At 41.1% G+C, this 18,345-nt stretch overlaps 1 protein-coding gene across 1 annotated transcript in view; it reads left to right on the top strand.

The window, feature by feature from the left end:
* The window catches only part of LOC150084029 (nose resistant to fluoxetine protein 6-like), a 61,993-nt gene extending 45,478 nt beyond the window's left edge, over positions 1-16,515 (top strand). The window contains exons 9-12 of the mRNA XM_090375765.1: positions 797-876; positions 4,471-4,593; positions 15,041-15,161; positions 16,288-16,515. Coding sequence (XP_090231891.1) covers positions 797-876; positions 4,471-4,593; positions 15,041-15,161; positions 16,288-16,515 — 552 coding nt within the window. The remainder of the gene's footprint in view (positions 1-796; positions 877-4,470; positions 4,594-15,040; positions 15,162-16,287) is intronic.
* The last annotated feature ends 1,830 nt before the right edge of the window (positions 16,516-18,345 follow it).

Raw genomic sequence — 18,345 nt, forward strand, 5'->3', positions numbered from 1 at the left:
TTCGCAGGTGCCTAGTCTCCAGACACTGTAATTTGCATAAATTCAGCCTTTCTTCGTAAGCGCAACCTTTTTTGTTCCACTAATCTTGTTGCTCTTTCTGTATTCGTTCCAGCAGCTTCATATCTGCCTGCACAATTACCCCAAGGTCCTTTTCATTCTCTACCACCCTGAGTTTAGTACCACACAGTTGGTACGTTTTTCTTGGGTGACTGCTACCCATATGCAGTACTTTATATTTATCAATACTAAACTTCAGTTGCCATCTCTCAGCCCATCTGCTCAACTTTTCTAGATCCTGTTGCAGTGGCCTGGTGTCATTAACAACCCTGCTAACCTTCGTATCGTCTGCAAACTTGGACATTAAGCTTGATATACCATCATCAATATCATTCATAAATACAGAAAACGACAATGGACCCAACACTGAGCCCTGAGGGACTCCAATAATAACATTAGTCCATATATCACACCATCCAAAGGAATGCCACTGTCTTTCTCAAGGATATAACTTTGAATTAATTTCAAGAATGTTTTCAACGATTGAAAGATAGGTATGACAAGTACAAAGGGTTCCAGGGGGAATATTACGAATGCTTTCCATTATAAATTGTTTTTTTTTTAACATTTGCTGTTTTTTGTTTTAAAACTTTTGCCCCATGTCTTTTCTAACGAAGAGAGAAACACGCTTGTGTCTTTGTTACGCATGTCGCTGGTATAATTCTATAAGAATCCAAGAAAAGAAACAAGAGACACACCATTTTAATGCATTAATTTTTCATTTCATTTTTTTATTTAGTGCATGGTTCACACCTGGTACCTAAGTGCAGATTTCCAACTGCACATTCTCGCCCTGCTGGTTCTGATCCCTCTCTACAGGTAAGATGCAGAAGTAGATATGAATCTTTTCGACTATGAATTAATTATAAGAAATAGATTAATTGATTGTAATTAATTCCTGTAACCATAAATAAACGCAATACTGTACCACAGTTTCCTAACTTTTTTCATAGTTTTATATTTAGGGCAATTCCAAAGTTAATTCTTATGTCTTTCCGTCTATACCTAACTTCTTAATGACGAAGTGCCATCAGAATTTGGGCATCATATACTTGGAGTTCAGAAAAGGTTTTGATACTGTTGCACATGGAAGACGTTGTACATTTGGAGCAATGTGGCATTAAGGGCAAGTTGAAGCTGTGGATGAAGGGATGGGAGAAGAGAGGGTCTGGACACTGTTCTTTGCGATTGATGTTATTAGTGGAGTCTCCCAGGGTTCAGGTTTGGGCCCATTGTCGTTTTATATATATGAGAATTTTTCGAACTCACGTCGATTGTTTTGGTTGTATTTTCTGTAAACTGGAGACATTCCATATTTCGTTTGTCTATTCTTCTGGATTAAACTTAACTTGGACGTAGTTTGAAAACAGTTGCTGTCCGAAGAGGATGTACTACATTTCAATAAAGGAATTCATCGGGCAATTTGAGTTTTAAAATACGATCCAAGATCCAACAGACCATTATCAGTCATTCCAGTAATGTTATTTCGATCGTTATGCGAGCTGTTGCTGCTGTAGGGTTTAGGCGCATCAGCAACTTAGACCATATAGAGCTGGATATGTCTGTAAATTGCGCGGTGTGATTTTCTGTTTTCTGGAAGAAAAACCCATGTTTCCATCACACGAGATCGACTAACTCAGCCAGTTTGCGATAAAGACCCATAAAAATTCCTTGCATGATTATATAATTACTGGGCTACCCTCGAAGGTTCGTTATACTAGAGAAACAGCATCACTAAAACAGAACAAAATCGTGAAAAATATCTGGTAGATGTGACAAAGTTGAAGGAAAAGGCGTTCATTGTGCAATCGCTCTCTCCAGCATATCCCACACATTCTGAATAGGATTCCTGTCAGATAAACGTCAGGACCAGAGTAAATGGGGGGGAGGTATCTGTGTCATGTTCTCCAAACCATTCTAGCACAATTCTAGGACAGTGTGCTGTTACATTGTCACCAATAACGTGGCCATCACCTTTAGAATAAGTGTGCCATTGCAGGGCGCAATAGATCTAATAGAAAATGTTATATGACCATCTACCCCTTGCAAAGGACTCAGTGTGTGCCAAAAAAAAAAAAAGAAAGCCAGTTCGGTTGTCTTAACAAAGCAAGCAAGGTACATCAGCTCGTGAGGTTCTCACCACACCCTCTGCCTATTATCGGTGCAAAACGAAGTGCATCGCAATTCGTCTGACCCCATGACTTTGATCCATTGTTCGACTGTCCAATAACATCCGTTGGACAGTGGAACAACGGATGAATGGAACAACGGAACAATGGAGGCGATGTCATGGAAACAAATGGCATCCGAATAGGGCAGACGATTGCTAATTCTCAATTTCTTCCATTTCCTGCGCATGGTATGGTTGAAACAGAACAGTTCTGCGCTGGGATGAATTCAGAAGTTATATGCTAGTAGTATTGGAGTATATGCGATCCATATGCGATCTGAACAATCGTAACTACCTGATCCCCTTTGGTTTAATGATAGATGCAGGCTTTGAATGTAGCGATTGTGAAGTCAAAAGAAGGACTTTGAATATTTTTGAAAGTCAATTACATGGCATTGCATTGTGGCCTTAATTAGAAAGATGCATTCTGGGATGAATATTTCCAGGCGATGTCGTTGCTTAGGGATGGCAGCTGCCATGTTCTTTGTAGATATTTTCCCGACGTTATGTGGGATAAAAAGCCGTGGGCCTTAGAATTTTTGTCCAAGGAATTAAAATGTTGACTGTGACCATTTTGCACAAAGCGATTTTTCTATGGCTCCAATTAGTTTTTCTTCAAGGCTTTAATTTTGTCGTTTTATTTGTTACTCCAAAAAGGTGTTACAACAAGAATAAAGTGTATATTTAAGCATCATCAAGTGTGCTTGCTTGCATAACCGAGTTAAAGTTACCAACGTTAAGTTTACGTTAGCCATTTAAGTTTATCTTCGTTGTTAACCGAATAATAAAATTGTATATTTAATCTCCAATAATTGTGCTTTCTTTAAAAGTAGGCTTAGTTTATTTTTGCCAATCACCTTGAACCAGTTAGGATTATTTTAGTTTTGCCAAAAAGCAATTTTCATATTCAAAAGTTCTAAATCTGAAATGTTCTTTTAAAAATGCATTTCTTTCTTACCCCTGCCACAGATCCATACTAGAGTCGCCTTGGAAGTACCTGTTTCGATGGTTAACCTCTGAAATTGTAAAGTTTCTTTCGTGCAACTACGCACGAGAAGAAGGATTTCATTCACCTTTGCCTTTAATCCAGTCCATTGGTTCATGGACAGTCGTATGTACGCTTTATAACTTTTCACTGGCTCATAATCAAAATGTGTTACTCCAAGAGTTTACAGCGTGCCCAGACGTCGATAGAACACCACTTTCTTTTTCCCAGCGTTGGACATGTTATAATTTGCACTTGTCGTTTTGGTTTGCAACCTTACGCTCAAGAAGTGAGAATGAAATCTATCGACAAGCCAACACCACAGCAATTGTGAAATCCGAGTTGGGGTTGTGCCTCGAGTGACAAAATGCGCACGCGACCATATCGAAATGGAGCTTTCTGATTGCCTGGCAGGTCACATCTGTAAGGGGCAGAGATGTAAAATTTTTCAATATTTTTAGTTTTTCTTGCCCTTTAACAAAAATAGAATTGTTGTTGGAAGTTTTACTCCATAACCATTCACGGATATCAGCCTGCGATCACCAGCCTGCCACGGAATTTTGTGAATCTGCTTCTCTAACCACTTATTCTGTTTTTGGGTTTTAAAAGGCAATCACCACCACGGAAAAACTTGTTGAATCACTGCAAAATGCGTACATGAATTGCCAGATAGGGCAATTTATTTTATCGTTAATTTCCCCTGTCCATTTAAGTTTTAAGACATTCACAAAACAAGCCCGTACATGCCAGCCTCCCAGTTAATGCTCACAGTACAGCTGACTCCTTTTCGGCTGAAAGGTCATGACAGAGTCCACGCTATGAAGTGCTCTGGATGTTTCTTGGTTGAGCGAATTGAACAACGCCATCACTCGTTTATAGCCAAAACTTATTACCACGATTTCTGTTTGGTCGAAAATATGGAACGGTTTCTGTATTGATGATGCTTAAATATACACTTTATTCTTGTTGTAACAAGAACTCATCCACGTTTTCAAATAACCTCATAAAAGTTCCACAGGCCATTGACAGGATTCGAACTCAAGCTTTTTTCGACCCAGTTAGAAAGTGGGGTTGCTGAAACGGATGCAGCTGTCAAGTCAGACAAGATAATAAACCGCCATCTTTTTGATATAACGATCTGCTCACTGCATTTATGTGAAAAATATATTTCGGGGGTCGCTTAATTTTGTAGAGCAGTGCATTTTTTTTTCAAATCATTTCTAAAAGTGAATAATAATAAGAAAAAATTACCTTTTAGGAAACCCTTGGTGGGAATCATGATTGGAGTTGTCCTCCCTTTGGGTGGAAGCGTGGCCAATGCAGCAATTTGTTACTTGAATAAATATCCACCGATCCCAACGTTTTCAATTCCTAGCAGTGAGTGAGTATGCTTTGTTTCATAATTCATGAATTATGTTTTAATACAGTATTTTAAAAATATGCACTAAATGTCATCATTAATGTTATTTATCTATTTTTAACTCTTCTGTTCCTAGAAAGTATACCATTAAATTTTCAAATCATCCATAGAACCTTACTTTATATTAGAAATTAATTTTTTTCAGCGTGTTGATCGAAATTATTCTTATTCTACAAGATTGTTGTTTTAGTTGAGTTTTAGGAGCATCGGCAACTAAAGCCACATTGCTCAGCGTGGTCTGTAAATTGATTATGTTCTGTGGTCGATTTTCTGTTTTTCTGGACGAAACTCCCGAGTTTCTGGGAGAAAAAATCATGCTACCCTCGCCTCGGAGAAACCAACTCGGCCACTTTATTACAAACGCCCATAAAAATTTCTCACGTCATCTTTCAACCTACTGAGATAAGCCATCCCTTATATCATTGTGCAATGGAAAGTCGTAGAGCACGTGTTTCCAATTTTTAATTCTACCACAAGAACAGAGTTCGGTTTGAGATAAACTAAATTTGCACAATTTCTCATTCAAAGAACCGTGTCCTGTTAACAAACATGAAGTATTGTAAGACATCAATCTTACAAATCAATCTTATCAATCTTAAGGTAAATTTTATTACGAATCATAATGTAGCAGTGGGGAGAAATTCGTTGTAACGTGGCAAAATAATGAACTCTTAACGATTATTGACCAAGCAGTTAATCCCAACTGGTTACTGTACTGAAGGTATGAAGGAACTGTGAACCGGCGAAGGACACAGAGTTCAGTCGGAGCGAAGGAAAAGATAGTGATAGAGGAGTCAAAACCAAGTCGGAATCCACCAAAGTTAGGATGTCAGACCTAGACACCCAAGAGACCAAGGAATGTCAAAGGCCATAGTCAAGAGGAAGCAACCCTAGTAATCAGGAAGAAAGAACCCTAGGTTCGTGTTAGAAGTGGGAGACTCTATGAAGAAGTGTGGGAACAAGAGAGAAAGGAGAAATAGAAATTGTAAAATTGAGTTTGATGGGGAAATAAGGGAAGAAACCCTCCTGATAACACAATTACAGATTATAAAGAGAAAATTAATAAAAATATAAGGTAAAAGAAAATACACCCCCACAGTGCGCAGATCCATAGAGAGCCCGGTTTTAATTTTCTTATTTAACACGAAGGTAACTTCAGGAAAAAATTCTTTAATCACAATACCCAGGGATATGATGTCCCAACGTCTTTGCCAGAGGTTTAATAGTTTGTTCCAACAACTAACTGTTTGAGTATTGATGGTGATATCCAAAAAATCAGTTGGAATCTGTCTCCTAATGCGACAGCAGAATCCTCTGTACTTTAGATGTAGGTCCAAGTGCAAAGTCCCAGCGATAACTTGTAACTCTGCTGTAACCAATTTCAGCGTAGGGGGGAAGTCATAGGGCAGCCATTAGAAAATAGTAAAGTTTCTAATTTCAGCAGTAACATGATTAAGATATGAGAAGAAATTTAATCCACAGTCCACAATCGCACCGAAATATTCCGTTTAGGTGGCAAAAGGCGAATATTGTTAATATTAACTTGAGGTGGGTAATGTTTTTTTTTTTTTTGGAGCCAAAAGGATCATTTTAGTCTTCGAAACACTGATGAATAATCTGTTGTCAAGAATCCAAACATAAAGATCTGCTAGAACAGCGTTAGTAGATATTTCATTAGCTGTAGGAGAGTGATTACTGATCAATATAGTTGTTGCCATCGGCATAGGCTATTAATTGGTGTTGTCAAAAGATCTGGAAATCCACTCCTTTGAGATGTGTAAGGAAAATTAGGACTTCATTGTGCAGCAAATAACATCTGAATTCAACCAACAGACCTCCTGTTCTTGTTGTAGGGTTTTAGGAACATCAGACTCTAAGACCATATTGCTTCATAGATATTTTCTGTAACCTGTGTGTGTTCTGAGATCGATTTTGTGTTTGCTGGACGAAAAACCCGTGTTTCCGGGAGAAAATAAAAACATGACTTCGCTTAAGAACGACTAATAGTTACGTTTTGAAAAAGACTCAATAAAGTTCTTCCCATCATTGACGGGATTCGAACTCAGTTGTTTTCTAACCGGTGTGGGCAGGATGGCGGTCCTACAAACTGCATTATCTACAAGGGCATGTTCAAAATTGCTTTTTGTTTTTGTGTTTGCTGGTCTCCTTTGCTAAATATAACCTCCTTCGCTCTCTAAACAACTAATTATCGTATCAAAAAGATTTACAAATCTTGCTACAGTTTCCTTCAGAAAGCCTTCTGACTTCTGTATGTAAAAGAAGCCTGACATACTGTTCTTCTTTATCAACACAAAATTTTCTGAAAAGGCGATTATGTTTGTATAAGGAAGCAACAGTGTTATGTTGCTCAAAATTCTGTTTTAAATTTTGAAAATATTTCATATGTTTACCAACTTTATCAGGATGTTTCCTTTTTAAGTGATCTAAAAGTCTTGATGGACACATGAGCTGTCTTGAGTCAAATGGGCTTTCAATAAAATCACAAGCTGAATATTCATCCAGATACTGTCGACACTTTTTATTTTCAGCAATTGAGATGATTGATGATGTGTTGAATAACTACAAAGACTAAAATAATAAAATATCAATTGTCTTTGTCACTCACAAAGGCACTGTGGATCAAAAATAAACAACTTACAAGAGGAAACAATAAATCAATACTAGTTGTCGTTTAGAAAGTAGAAGCAATAGACTGCAACATTTCCTCATCTCATCCATGTGTCATACGTCGACCAATTAAACAAAAGATTACATAAATATCCCACGGCAGCCACACTGCCGCCAAGGTCGAGGCTGTTCGAAAGGCGCAAACGCCAAGGATTGCGGAGACTGAAAGCACTTAGGCATTTAATGGCCAAGAAAAGTTAAGGTGGTTGATCTAAATCACGCCCACTATCTTCCTTTTACCAAATTTCTCGCTCATTCCTAGCTCCAGGGCTGAGGCTGATATGCACTAATTCAAAAGAACATGTATACAGCGCATTATGCCTGAAAGGTTTCGAGATCATGACACCGATATTCACCATGAACCTCCCAGTTCCCTACATTCACATGATCTCAATCCTCTTGGGAATAATCTGGAGAATGCTATTCGGCAAGAAGTCCTCTTCCTTCAAATCTGTCACAGCTGCGCGATATTTTCTAAAAGAATGGTTACAATTAAACCAAAACTCACTAAAAGAACTTCCATAATCCATGCGGCCCCGCACACTTGCGGGGTTCTCTGTGCGGATATTTTCTATGTTCCTGTTAAATGAATAGTTTAAAGGGTTCATCTCAACTTCTTGTCAAGTTTTTTGGTATCCAGCGACTCAATTTCTGGCGTACTTGTTCCTACAAAATGATCAGTTAAACAACTTTATTTTACATTTGAAAACTTAAATGCATATCTTGTCTTGTTCAGCCAAGCTCTTCATCTCATAATAGCCAGCGAAATGATATCCAGTACAAGGTCAGCTGACCAGTGTCTTAGAGATCACAACTCCCCCTTAGTCAAATCAACCTGCAGGCGGTCTGTTTACTTTTCCTTTTCTACAGAGGAGAACGACTACCCACTGGGGTACTTAAAAGAAAGGAAAGTAGTGCTATGCTAAAATTAACTGAATGACAAACTACGTCCTCTTCCTGTAAGAAGTGATTTTATTGCCTGGCAGTCGAACACTAGAAATAAGGAACTTTAGAAACCATATAGAAGTTTCAGTAATTATATATATATATATATATATAAACTTGCAGAAGCCTTGTGCCACTACGGAAGTGCTATTTAAACATCTATTCGTTGCCAAGTTCCACCTCTTTTTATAATTATGCCTGGTTGTGCAGCCAAACAAACTTGCGATTGCTGCGGAAAAAATATTAAACCTTTTCTGATTTGTAATGGACCCTGCAAAAGAATCCTGGGGAAGTGCTGTTCTGGAAGATCGATTCGAAATATTTCTGTCACGGCTCGATCTAGATACGTCTGCAGCCAGTGGAAAAGCAGCGTCCCAACTACTGGGAAAAACAACAGAGAGAGAGAGAGACACAGCATAACAAGAGACCTAATCTTTCTCACTCCTGCGGACTCATCTGTCGAGGAGTCACGATTAGGCGAAACCAATAACCCAGAAAGTGGCAGGAAGCAAGACATTGAGACTACAAGAAACAAGACGACCCTGTAGAGTTTCAAAATCAACCAAATACACCTCTTGACAGTCTTATGGCGCCGGATCCAACACCCCCCCCCCCTGATGAACCTATAATGGACTGGGTCAAAATTTTCCAAATGACTGACTCCAGTAATCACATAACTACAGCCCTGAGAGGAAAGATAATCACCATCTGGTCAAATATGGAATACTTATTGTTGAATACGCGCATCGAATGCAAGAAGGCTGTGGCCAAATTAGAGGCTTATATGGACGTACGAGGAAACTAAATGCAACAGCGCCCTCGTTCGTACGCAGATGCGCTGAGGACTGCTACCAAGTCGAGTAATGAGGCCTCTGGCCCGACAACCAAAAGAAAAACACCCTTAAAAACCTCAAGTTTAGTTAATTTGAAACCTATTGGCAACCAAGAAATTAAGACTAGCTAGGAAGTGAAGAATACAGTCATCAATAAACTGAAGGAGCACTTTAAAACTACAAGAACTAAATCGGTGAGGAAGACCTGAAACGTTGGGGTACTGCTGATCTAAACTGAAACATCAAAAGAAATAGAAGACATCATAAAGAATCCTGTAATCTCGACACTTGGCCTTACTGCAGAACAAACCGAAGAAAAAGGCCCCTCGGTAATCATATTTGATGTCAACAAGGACTGCACACCTATGCAATTCAAAGAGGAACTATGCTACTGTAACCTGCAAGCGTCTCAACCGTGACTCGCCCAGAAGAGCTTATTAAGCCAAACTTTCGTAAAGAGTCTAAGTCAGATAATAATGTCAACTGGGTGGTGGAGTTAACACTTCCAGCTTGGAATACAAAAAAAAATCAAGAGAGAATATATACACTGGGACAGCCATCATTTTAAAGAATACGTGGCAGTCTCAAAGCGTTTCAACTGCTGCAAGTTTGGCCACAGCACACACACACACACCTGCACTCACGTTGAGTCAACGTGTGGGCACTGTGCCCAGAAGGGACATCAGTATAAGGACTGTCCCAACAAAACCAGAGAGCCGGTCTGCCAAACTGTAAAAGCTCAAAACGTCCTCATAATCACTCAATAAAAGACAACAGTTGTTCAGTTTATCTAATCGCAAAGCGAGCACAACAAAGTAGAACCGATTATGGGCCTATGCCTTAAACAGATCAACACCCAACAGATCAAATTCATCCAACTTAATGCGCAGCGGGCCAAGGTAGTTCCAGACCAGCTAAAAGTAATTGGAAATGACGAAAATATCGACATCATGATCCTTCAAGAACCTTATACCCATGCCTGCAGGTGTGCGGTTACCCACTTGCATACAAAATGATCAAAGCTGATAATGAAACTCCCTGGGCAGCAATTATAGTCAGGAACCCAGAACTTACCACCACCACCAAAATATCAAGTCTCTGCACATCCTGGGCAGTGTGCCTGCATGTCATATGTCCCCTTGGAAGCTTTTATGTCGTTTCTTTTTTTAACAGACCTCGAGAGGATATTCTAACACAATAAACTATTTGGAAAATACAGCGGCCCTTTTTCCCAATGAGAAAATTATCATGGGGACGGGTGTGAACTGCCGTTCTCCTGCTTGGTTTGCGGGATCTGATGGCCATAGTGGCACCTGCAATGGGCATCGCTTGGAAGAGTTTATCTCCAATTTACAGCTTATCATATTAAATAGGCCACAAAAATTGCCAACGTTTTCATCTACTCTCTGGGAATCAAAATATTAATATCGATATCGATATCGATATTGATATTGATGCGATGTGGTCCAGGCCTCCTGGACCACATCGGAGCACCTTCCAAATGTCTAGAATCCAACAACAAAAATTGAATCCTAAACTCACACTGAAGATTTAAGATAGAACATGCTAACTGGGACATCTTCATAGCAGCTCTGGACATCTCTGTCATACAACTCCCAGCATGGGACTGTAACTTGCTGGATCCAGAAGTGCACCAGAGAACTGTTACCAGGGTCATTACAAACGCCTGTACCACAACCTTTGGAACGAAAAATCCGCTCCCCAGCGCTGTTCCTTGGTGGTCCCCAGAGCTGCAGCGCCTCCGCAGAGAGGTAGTAATAGTGGCATGTGATGCAAGAAAGCAAGTGTATGAGCTTAAGCAGCATCAGCTAAAAAAAAAAAAATTACAAAACAATCCCCTCTAAATGTTTCTCCAGTTCCTCCTTAAATTTATTTAACCTATCAACTTCCACAACGACAGATGGAAGTTTGTTCCAGCAATTAACTATCCGCTGGCTAAAGGCAAATTTCCACACATCTCTCCTTCCTCAATTTCAATTTATGCCCCCTTAGGTTCGTAATCTGAACAAGTGGAAGGAACCCATCAGAATTCAGCGTGCGCAATCCATTCAAAGTCTTATACACCTCAATTAGATCACCTCGCAGATGCCTAGTCTCCAGCTGCTGCAATTTGCAGAACTTAAGACTCTCCTGGTAAGAGGATCCCTTCATTCCCCTCACCAATCTTGTTGCCCTTCTCTGAACATGCTCAAGTAAATCTCCATCCTTCCTAAAATGAGGCCTCCAGACCTGTACGCAGTACTCAAGGAATGGCCTGACCATTGCCTTATACAGAGGGACAATCAACTCCTTTTCCCTGATAGCAAAATTCCTGTATATCATTGATAACACCCCATGACCTGCCCTGGCAGCCTGTCTGCATTGCTCAGAAAACTTCGTAACTGACTGCACAATTGCTCCCAGGTCTTTTTCATTTTCTACCACCTTAAGTGTAGTACGTTTCACAGTTGGTACGTTTCTCTGGGGTTACTTCTACCCATATGCAGTACTTTCATTTTTTCAAGGTTAAACTTCAGTCGCCACTTCTCAGCCCATCTGCCCAAATTCTCTAGATGCTGTTGCAGTAACACACTGCCATTACTGTCATTAACAACCCTGCCAACCTTTGTATCAGGTAAATAGTAAAAGAAAAGCTTTTCAAAAAGCAAGGAAATCATGCCCGTAGGCAAAGGTGGAGGTCTTGAAACAACAATATAGAATACCCAGGAACACCTATGCAGCTCTAATCCGCCAAAGGAAATCGCCCTCCTAACTGTTCTCTGTTGGCTTCGACTGGGAATGCCGACCCTTGGGGCGTGGTATATAAAATTACCACCAATAAACAGCCCAGGGGAGAGGTTGTGACAACCACTCTCACAACCACAAGCCACAATAACCACTACCTGGGAGCAGTCAACTAATAATAAACTCAATACCATTTTCCAGCCACCAATCTCTAACCTCACACCAATACAAGCCCAGCTGTGTGCCTCCAATGAGTGCTACACCACGCAGGAAACCGAAGAGCCCTTAACCCTGGAGGAACTTCATCGAGCAGTATTGAAACTCAAGGACAGAAAATGCCCAGGTGTTGACTTTCTGGAGCCCGAGATTGTCAAAAGGATAGCAGACTACAAGTCATACTTACTGCTGAACCTTTTCAACCACTGTTTAGGAAAAGGATCCTTTCCACTTGATTGGAACAGAGCTAATATTCGACTTCTTCTCAAGAATCCGAATAAACCGCCACAACAGCGAATATCATGCAAACCAATCGCCCTCCTAACTGTTCTCAGCAAACTCTTTGAGAGACTAATCTTCTTGGGAATTCACAAGTATTAGACCAACACAAATCGACAGGCCAACAACCTGTATAGATTCCGTCGGGGGGGGGGGGGGCTCGACAGTAGATGCAATAAATAACCTGATGACATCTTCTCAATCCACACCTGAAAAATACTTCCTTGTAATTGCAGTCGACTTCCTGGGACGTTCGACTCACTTTGGTAGCCGAGCGTCCTTGGCAGGCTCAGGCAATCACAGATTCTAAAAAATCTCTACTGCTGCATTAAAAGATATCTATGTGACAGATCTGTCACTGTCGAGACTCCCTACTCCAGAGTAATCAGAAAGATCCAGAGGGCTCTGTTCTAGGAGCAAGTTTCTGGAACAAGGTCCTGGATGAGTTTCTAAATCAAGATCTTGGCCATGTTAAGTCCCAAACTATGCAGATGATTTGATCCTTTCCGTGACTGCCAGTTCAAGGGCCAGGCTTGAAATTTCTGCTAACCAAGCACTCTGACTCCTCCAGGAGTGGGCTATCCAACACAACCTGACAATCTCGGCTGAAAAAAATCTCCAGCATCCTCCAGAAAGGGAAACTAAGTTCAACCATCAAGCACCGCACCCAGCTTAAGCACCTTGGTGTAATCCTGGACTCAAAACTGTTTTCTTTCACACATACAGTATATACAAAGAAGGTAAGAAATTACACAACACTGGTGGCAAGGGTCACCCGCTGGGACTGGGTTTTAAACCCTAGCCGTTTTACAAAGCAGTATTTATTCCAGCCATCTCATATGCTGCAGGGGTCTGGTATCACAGGGCAACTATTGTCACAAATCAGAAGAAATTAGCCACTATTCAAAGAGCAATACTACTTACCATCACCAGAGCCGGCTGCACGGTGAGCACTCCTGCTCTCCAAGTCCTTGCTGGAGTCCTCCCTCTGGACCTTGAAATAATTAGCTGTGGCATGTAGCATCATCTGTCCAAAGGGATCACTACTACCACCATTGGATTCACCACCGACCCAGCGTTCAATCACAAGAAAGAGAAAAGGTGCCTTCTCGCTCATATGCAGCAGGTCTGGCAGGACAGATGGATGCCATCCACTAAGGGAGCAATTACAAAGAAATTCATCCCTGATGTAACGTTTCCGTTTCCAAAAGCCCCAGGCTAGTTTTCTCCTGGCCTGCACATAACGAACCTCCTTACAGGCCATGGATCGATACAAGAAAAATTAACATCTCTGGGCATCACAGATGATCCACGCTGCCACTGTAGCACTGACGAATCTTGACATCATATAATGTACGACTGTCCTGACTATGAAGACTTGAGATCTATTCTGATCACAAAGATTATTAATTTGCCAAAGGACCAAGAATATATACCAATTCATACCCGTGACAATTATAAATACTTCACCACTTTTGCACAGGATGTCTTCAACAGATGAAGGACATTAAGGAACCTATTAAGCCACCAAGACTAATAACTTGAGAGAGATTCTGGGCACCCCTCTCCAGTAGCATCAACCGACAACCTCATCGAAGCTTAATTTAATTGAAATTCACTTCCTTCATCTAAGTTCCATCAGGCTGATATCTACAACTGAATCTGCAGGCAAGATCAATTGGGACTTGATCCCATGAAAGACTCCAAACCCAGTGGAAACACCAGCAGCTTCTTTGCCACAGACCACATTGGCAGTCAAACCAAGCACCCTCGCCTGATTTTCTTTTACTCTCCTCCCCTGCAGTGAGAGGAGACGAGTCCCAGTCTCCTCCCCCTGCCGCGCCCTTCTTCCACCTGGTGAGGCATGACCTGCCTCGCTGACTTTCTGGGATCGCCTTCTGTATCGTCCATATAGCTCTGTCTTTCCCCGAAGCCTTCAGTCTCTCCCCCTGCTCTGTCTAACTTGCAGTGTACACCCCACATAACTTATCAATTAATAACGTCCAAATTTAAACTGTGATTACATTGAAATCTTCGGAAACTAGGTGTCAGGGCCTTCCAGAGTACAAAAATTCTACTGGGTATCTGACCTGCCTCCCCGGGGCAAATTGTGGTAACGGTAGATCCCAACAGGGGCCCAACGACTAAATGGTCAGAAGAACAACGGTGCACAACGCTACACATCCGTCCACTCCCCACACACTTTCCAAATCTCTGGCCTTCACTGAGTTCTGTGCTTCACAGAGTATACAACGCGGACATGGGGGAAACCCCTAGTGTCGTCAGACAACTAACACACTTTGCACTTGATGATTATTGAAATTGGAACAACCTAGCCTACTGATTATGCTTATCAGGAAAACTGCAAATAAACACTGGATTCAGCAATGATTATTTGGGTGGCCGTATGGTGTTCCAATGATAGTTCGGCTCTACTTTAGAAATATCGAGGTTGCCCATCTTTCTATTGAACACATTTTTTTAAATATTGAAATATGCTTTTAGAAATATGTAATTCTTTGAAGATACCAACCATTGACAATTATGGGATATTCCATAAGAGGTTTTACATTTGGAGTTGCATAATTCGTTCAGCTGTGCTTTAAACTGGAGTAGATTACTCTTCAATAGAACTATGACTAACAGCAGGCTTTTTTGAGTCAAGAATATTTTCTTACGAGTTCCTTCATTGTTTTTTGCAGGTATTATGAACAAGTGCTTGAAGACATGCATCTTAAAACTTACCTTCCCATGGCTTCTTATTTTATGGGAACGCTACTGTCCTACTTCATCATGAAAATTAAGGATATCAGATTAAAATTGGCAAGTATTTTAAATATTTAAATTTCTCTTGCGAAAATAGATCTCAAAAATAACGAATAGCACACGGTGTAAAAACCAAGAGGAAAACACAATAGCTATACTCAATGTCCTTCCATCCAGGTTGGAAAAGGATAAGTTTGAATCCCATCAACCCGTACGGTTTTCATCCATCAAACAGGCAAACGTACCACAGAATGCATGCAACTTCTCAGACCTAATATACAATACGGTTTGACACAATCCTACGTATCTTGTCTTTTAACCAACCCATTACCAACAAAACAACTTACCAAATCCAGATTTTCTCAAGTTTATATAATACTTTCATGCGGAACCTATGAAAAGCTTTACTGATGTCAAAATAATTCTTGCATCGAATTGCATGTTGCATAATTAACCAGATGGATCAAGAAAGTCTCCTTCTTCATGAACCCATACTGTGAACAATTAAGGATACCATTCCGATCAATATGGTCCTATATCGTATACGTGACCACAGACTTCATTTCGTACTCACCAGTGAAGCCAAACTGTGCAAAGGTTTAAGTGCCCATCAGTTCTTTCGAACCTTCTTTATGGATATTAGAAGACAATCATTAGAGCTTCTCCAATCCATGGTATCGTCCAAGAATCTAATTATGATTTCACTAAAATGGACAAGAGGAAAACCAACCACAAAACACACGCAATTTACAGATTTATCAAAAAGAATACTAATATGGCCCGAGTCAAATGATCTTAAAAATCGTTCAACAACGAACAACTTCTGCAGAACTTTCAACGAGTTTTTTACTTCCACCAAGTCAGAGGCTGATTTCATTCTCTGTGTGTCTTCCATTTTAAAAAGTGTGACCAATCACAAGACCTTTATCACTTTAATTAAAACTTTATTGCTTAATACTCGTATTCAATGTATATACACTCAGGAACAAAAAAATTATGACCAAGCTTTGCCCTAAAGGAATACCGACCATAAACTGACAAATGTTCATGGACTGGAAATAAATGTGCTTATTTTGATTCAATATTTCGGACTTCACTTTCCTCACTCTTAGTCCAAATTTCTGTGGTTTTACTGTAATATAATGTATTAAAACCTCATTGAAATTCTTTATTTCTCCTACAGGTGTCTCGCATTCTGGGTTCCTGTCTTGCTGTAACATTCGCCTTTTGTGTGATATATGGGCCATACGAAGCAGTGAGAGGTAACTCTCCTCCTCCTCTAGTGAACGCACTTTACGCGAGTGTTCATCGAATAGCGTGGTGTGCAGGACTGGCTTGGCTGATGCTGCTTTGTTCTACCAATCAGGCAGGTATGTGGCTGCTGAAGAACCTTCCTATTTTCATTCCATAAATAATGTTACAAAATAAATCCATCTTTTATGCAAATACACTGCTCAACAACACAGTCACCTAATATTCTGTATGTAAGGTGTACTGTTGTCATCCGGCACCAGAGATTCCACCCATCTCCGCGTTGCTTTCTTTGTGGGTGTACCAGTTTGCATATGGATTATTCCATAGAGGTTGTCTGTCATCTCAGTCCCCAGGAACAGGGCCAGGACGCTCGGCCACCAAAGGGTGTCGAACGCCCCAGGGAAATCGACAGAGATAGCCAGGAAGTATTTGCTTTCTGTGTAAACTGCACGTGCAAGGAGATTCTTCAGGGCATCTACAGTCGACGTTCCAGGTCTAAAGCCATACTGGTTTGGGGACATTAGGTTTGCCTGTAGGCAGTGAGCCTGTATTCTGGTTAACAGGAGTCGTTCCAAGAGTTTACTGCAGACTGTTAGTAGGGCTATTGGTCTGTAGGAAGTTGGTTGGTCTGGTGGTTTTGTCGGGTTTTTAATTATGAGTTTAATATTTGCTTTTTCCAGTCCTTCGGATAAGTCCCAGTTTGTAGATAGGTTCATAAGTCCCAGTTTGTAGGTTCAGTAGCATACTGTGGGCAATCTCCACCACCATCCTGATGATTTCTGGCTCTAAGAGGTACGGACCCGGACATTTTTTACTTTTAAAAAGGTGCGCAGCCGCTTGTAATTCCTCTATTGTGAAATCCGGTTCCCTGTCTTCTGTTCGGCAGTCGTCATTCTCTGTGCACATCTTGATTTGTTGGGGTGTCTGTGGGTCTACATGAGGGTGGAAGGTGGCGTCCAAAATATTGTTAACAGATGCCTCCCAAGAATTGGTAGCATCTCCCTGTGGTGTTATGGTGGTTGAAATTACCTCTCCCCTGGGGAGTTTATTCGTGGTTACTTTGTAGACTACCCCCCCCCCCAGGGGTCAGTGTTGCCAATGGTTGCGACCAGATTTTCTCACGGGAGTTGTTTACTTCTGCGTATGAGCGAGGTGTACTGGTTTCTAGTCTCCTTGTAGATTTCCCGCAGTCCATTGACTTCAGGGGCAGGCCAGGAGCGTCTGGCTCTCTGGAATGCTTTTCGTTTGTACAGCACCCGAGGCAGGTTTTCTTCGTTTTATGGCAGCATTCGCTGCTTTAGTAATGATCGCTGTGACTGTTGTTTGGAGTTGGTCAGGGTCTTGGTTTGTTTGAATTGCAGCTTGCTGTGTATATTTTTCTGCTATTAGAGTGTCTCTGAATTGGATCCAGTTTGCAGTGTTCAGTGCATATCTGTGCAGCATTTCTTTCTCAGGATATTGTCTCTGATGATCTCTGTTTTGTTGAGTTGGAAGGTCAGGACCCTGTAGTCCGACGTTGTCCAGGCATCCTGAACCGTCCAGTCTGTTATATTGCCAGCAATGTTCCTAGTGGCTAGGGAGACATCGATGGTTGATTCCCATCGTAGGTTGCAGTTAGTCGGTAGTTGATTAGGTTGGTTTAGCACTGTTATCTTTGATGTTGCTAGGAATTCCTCCAGGCTCTGCCCATTCCTTGTCCCCTGCCTGTCTGGGGTATGGCTGTACCAAGCTGGTGACCTGCAGTTCAAGTCCGCTCCTATTATTAGTTTCTGGTCAGGGAGGATATTTGTTATATGTTCTAGGTACCTTGTAGCCATCGTTATGTCCTCTCCAGGGCGGCAATAAAGGGCTACGATGTAGAAGGCTCCCAGTGCTGAGATAAGATGTTCACAGACTGCCCAGGACGTGCAGAGGTGAGTAATCCTGGTAAATCTTATATCTGGGTTTCTGACCACAACAGCGGCCCAGGGGATTTCATTTTCAGGCT

This window comes from Mastigoproctus giganteus, chromosome 6 (genome assembly GCF_048544385.1).
Source record: "Mastigoproctus giganteus isolate SK-2022 chromosome 6, ASM4854438v1, whole genome shotgun sequence".
Classification (NCBI taxonomy): Eukaryota; Metazoa; Arthropoda; class Arachnida; order Uropygi; family Thelyphonidae; genus Mastigoproctus; species Mastigoproctus giganteus.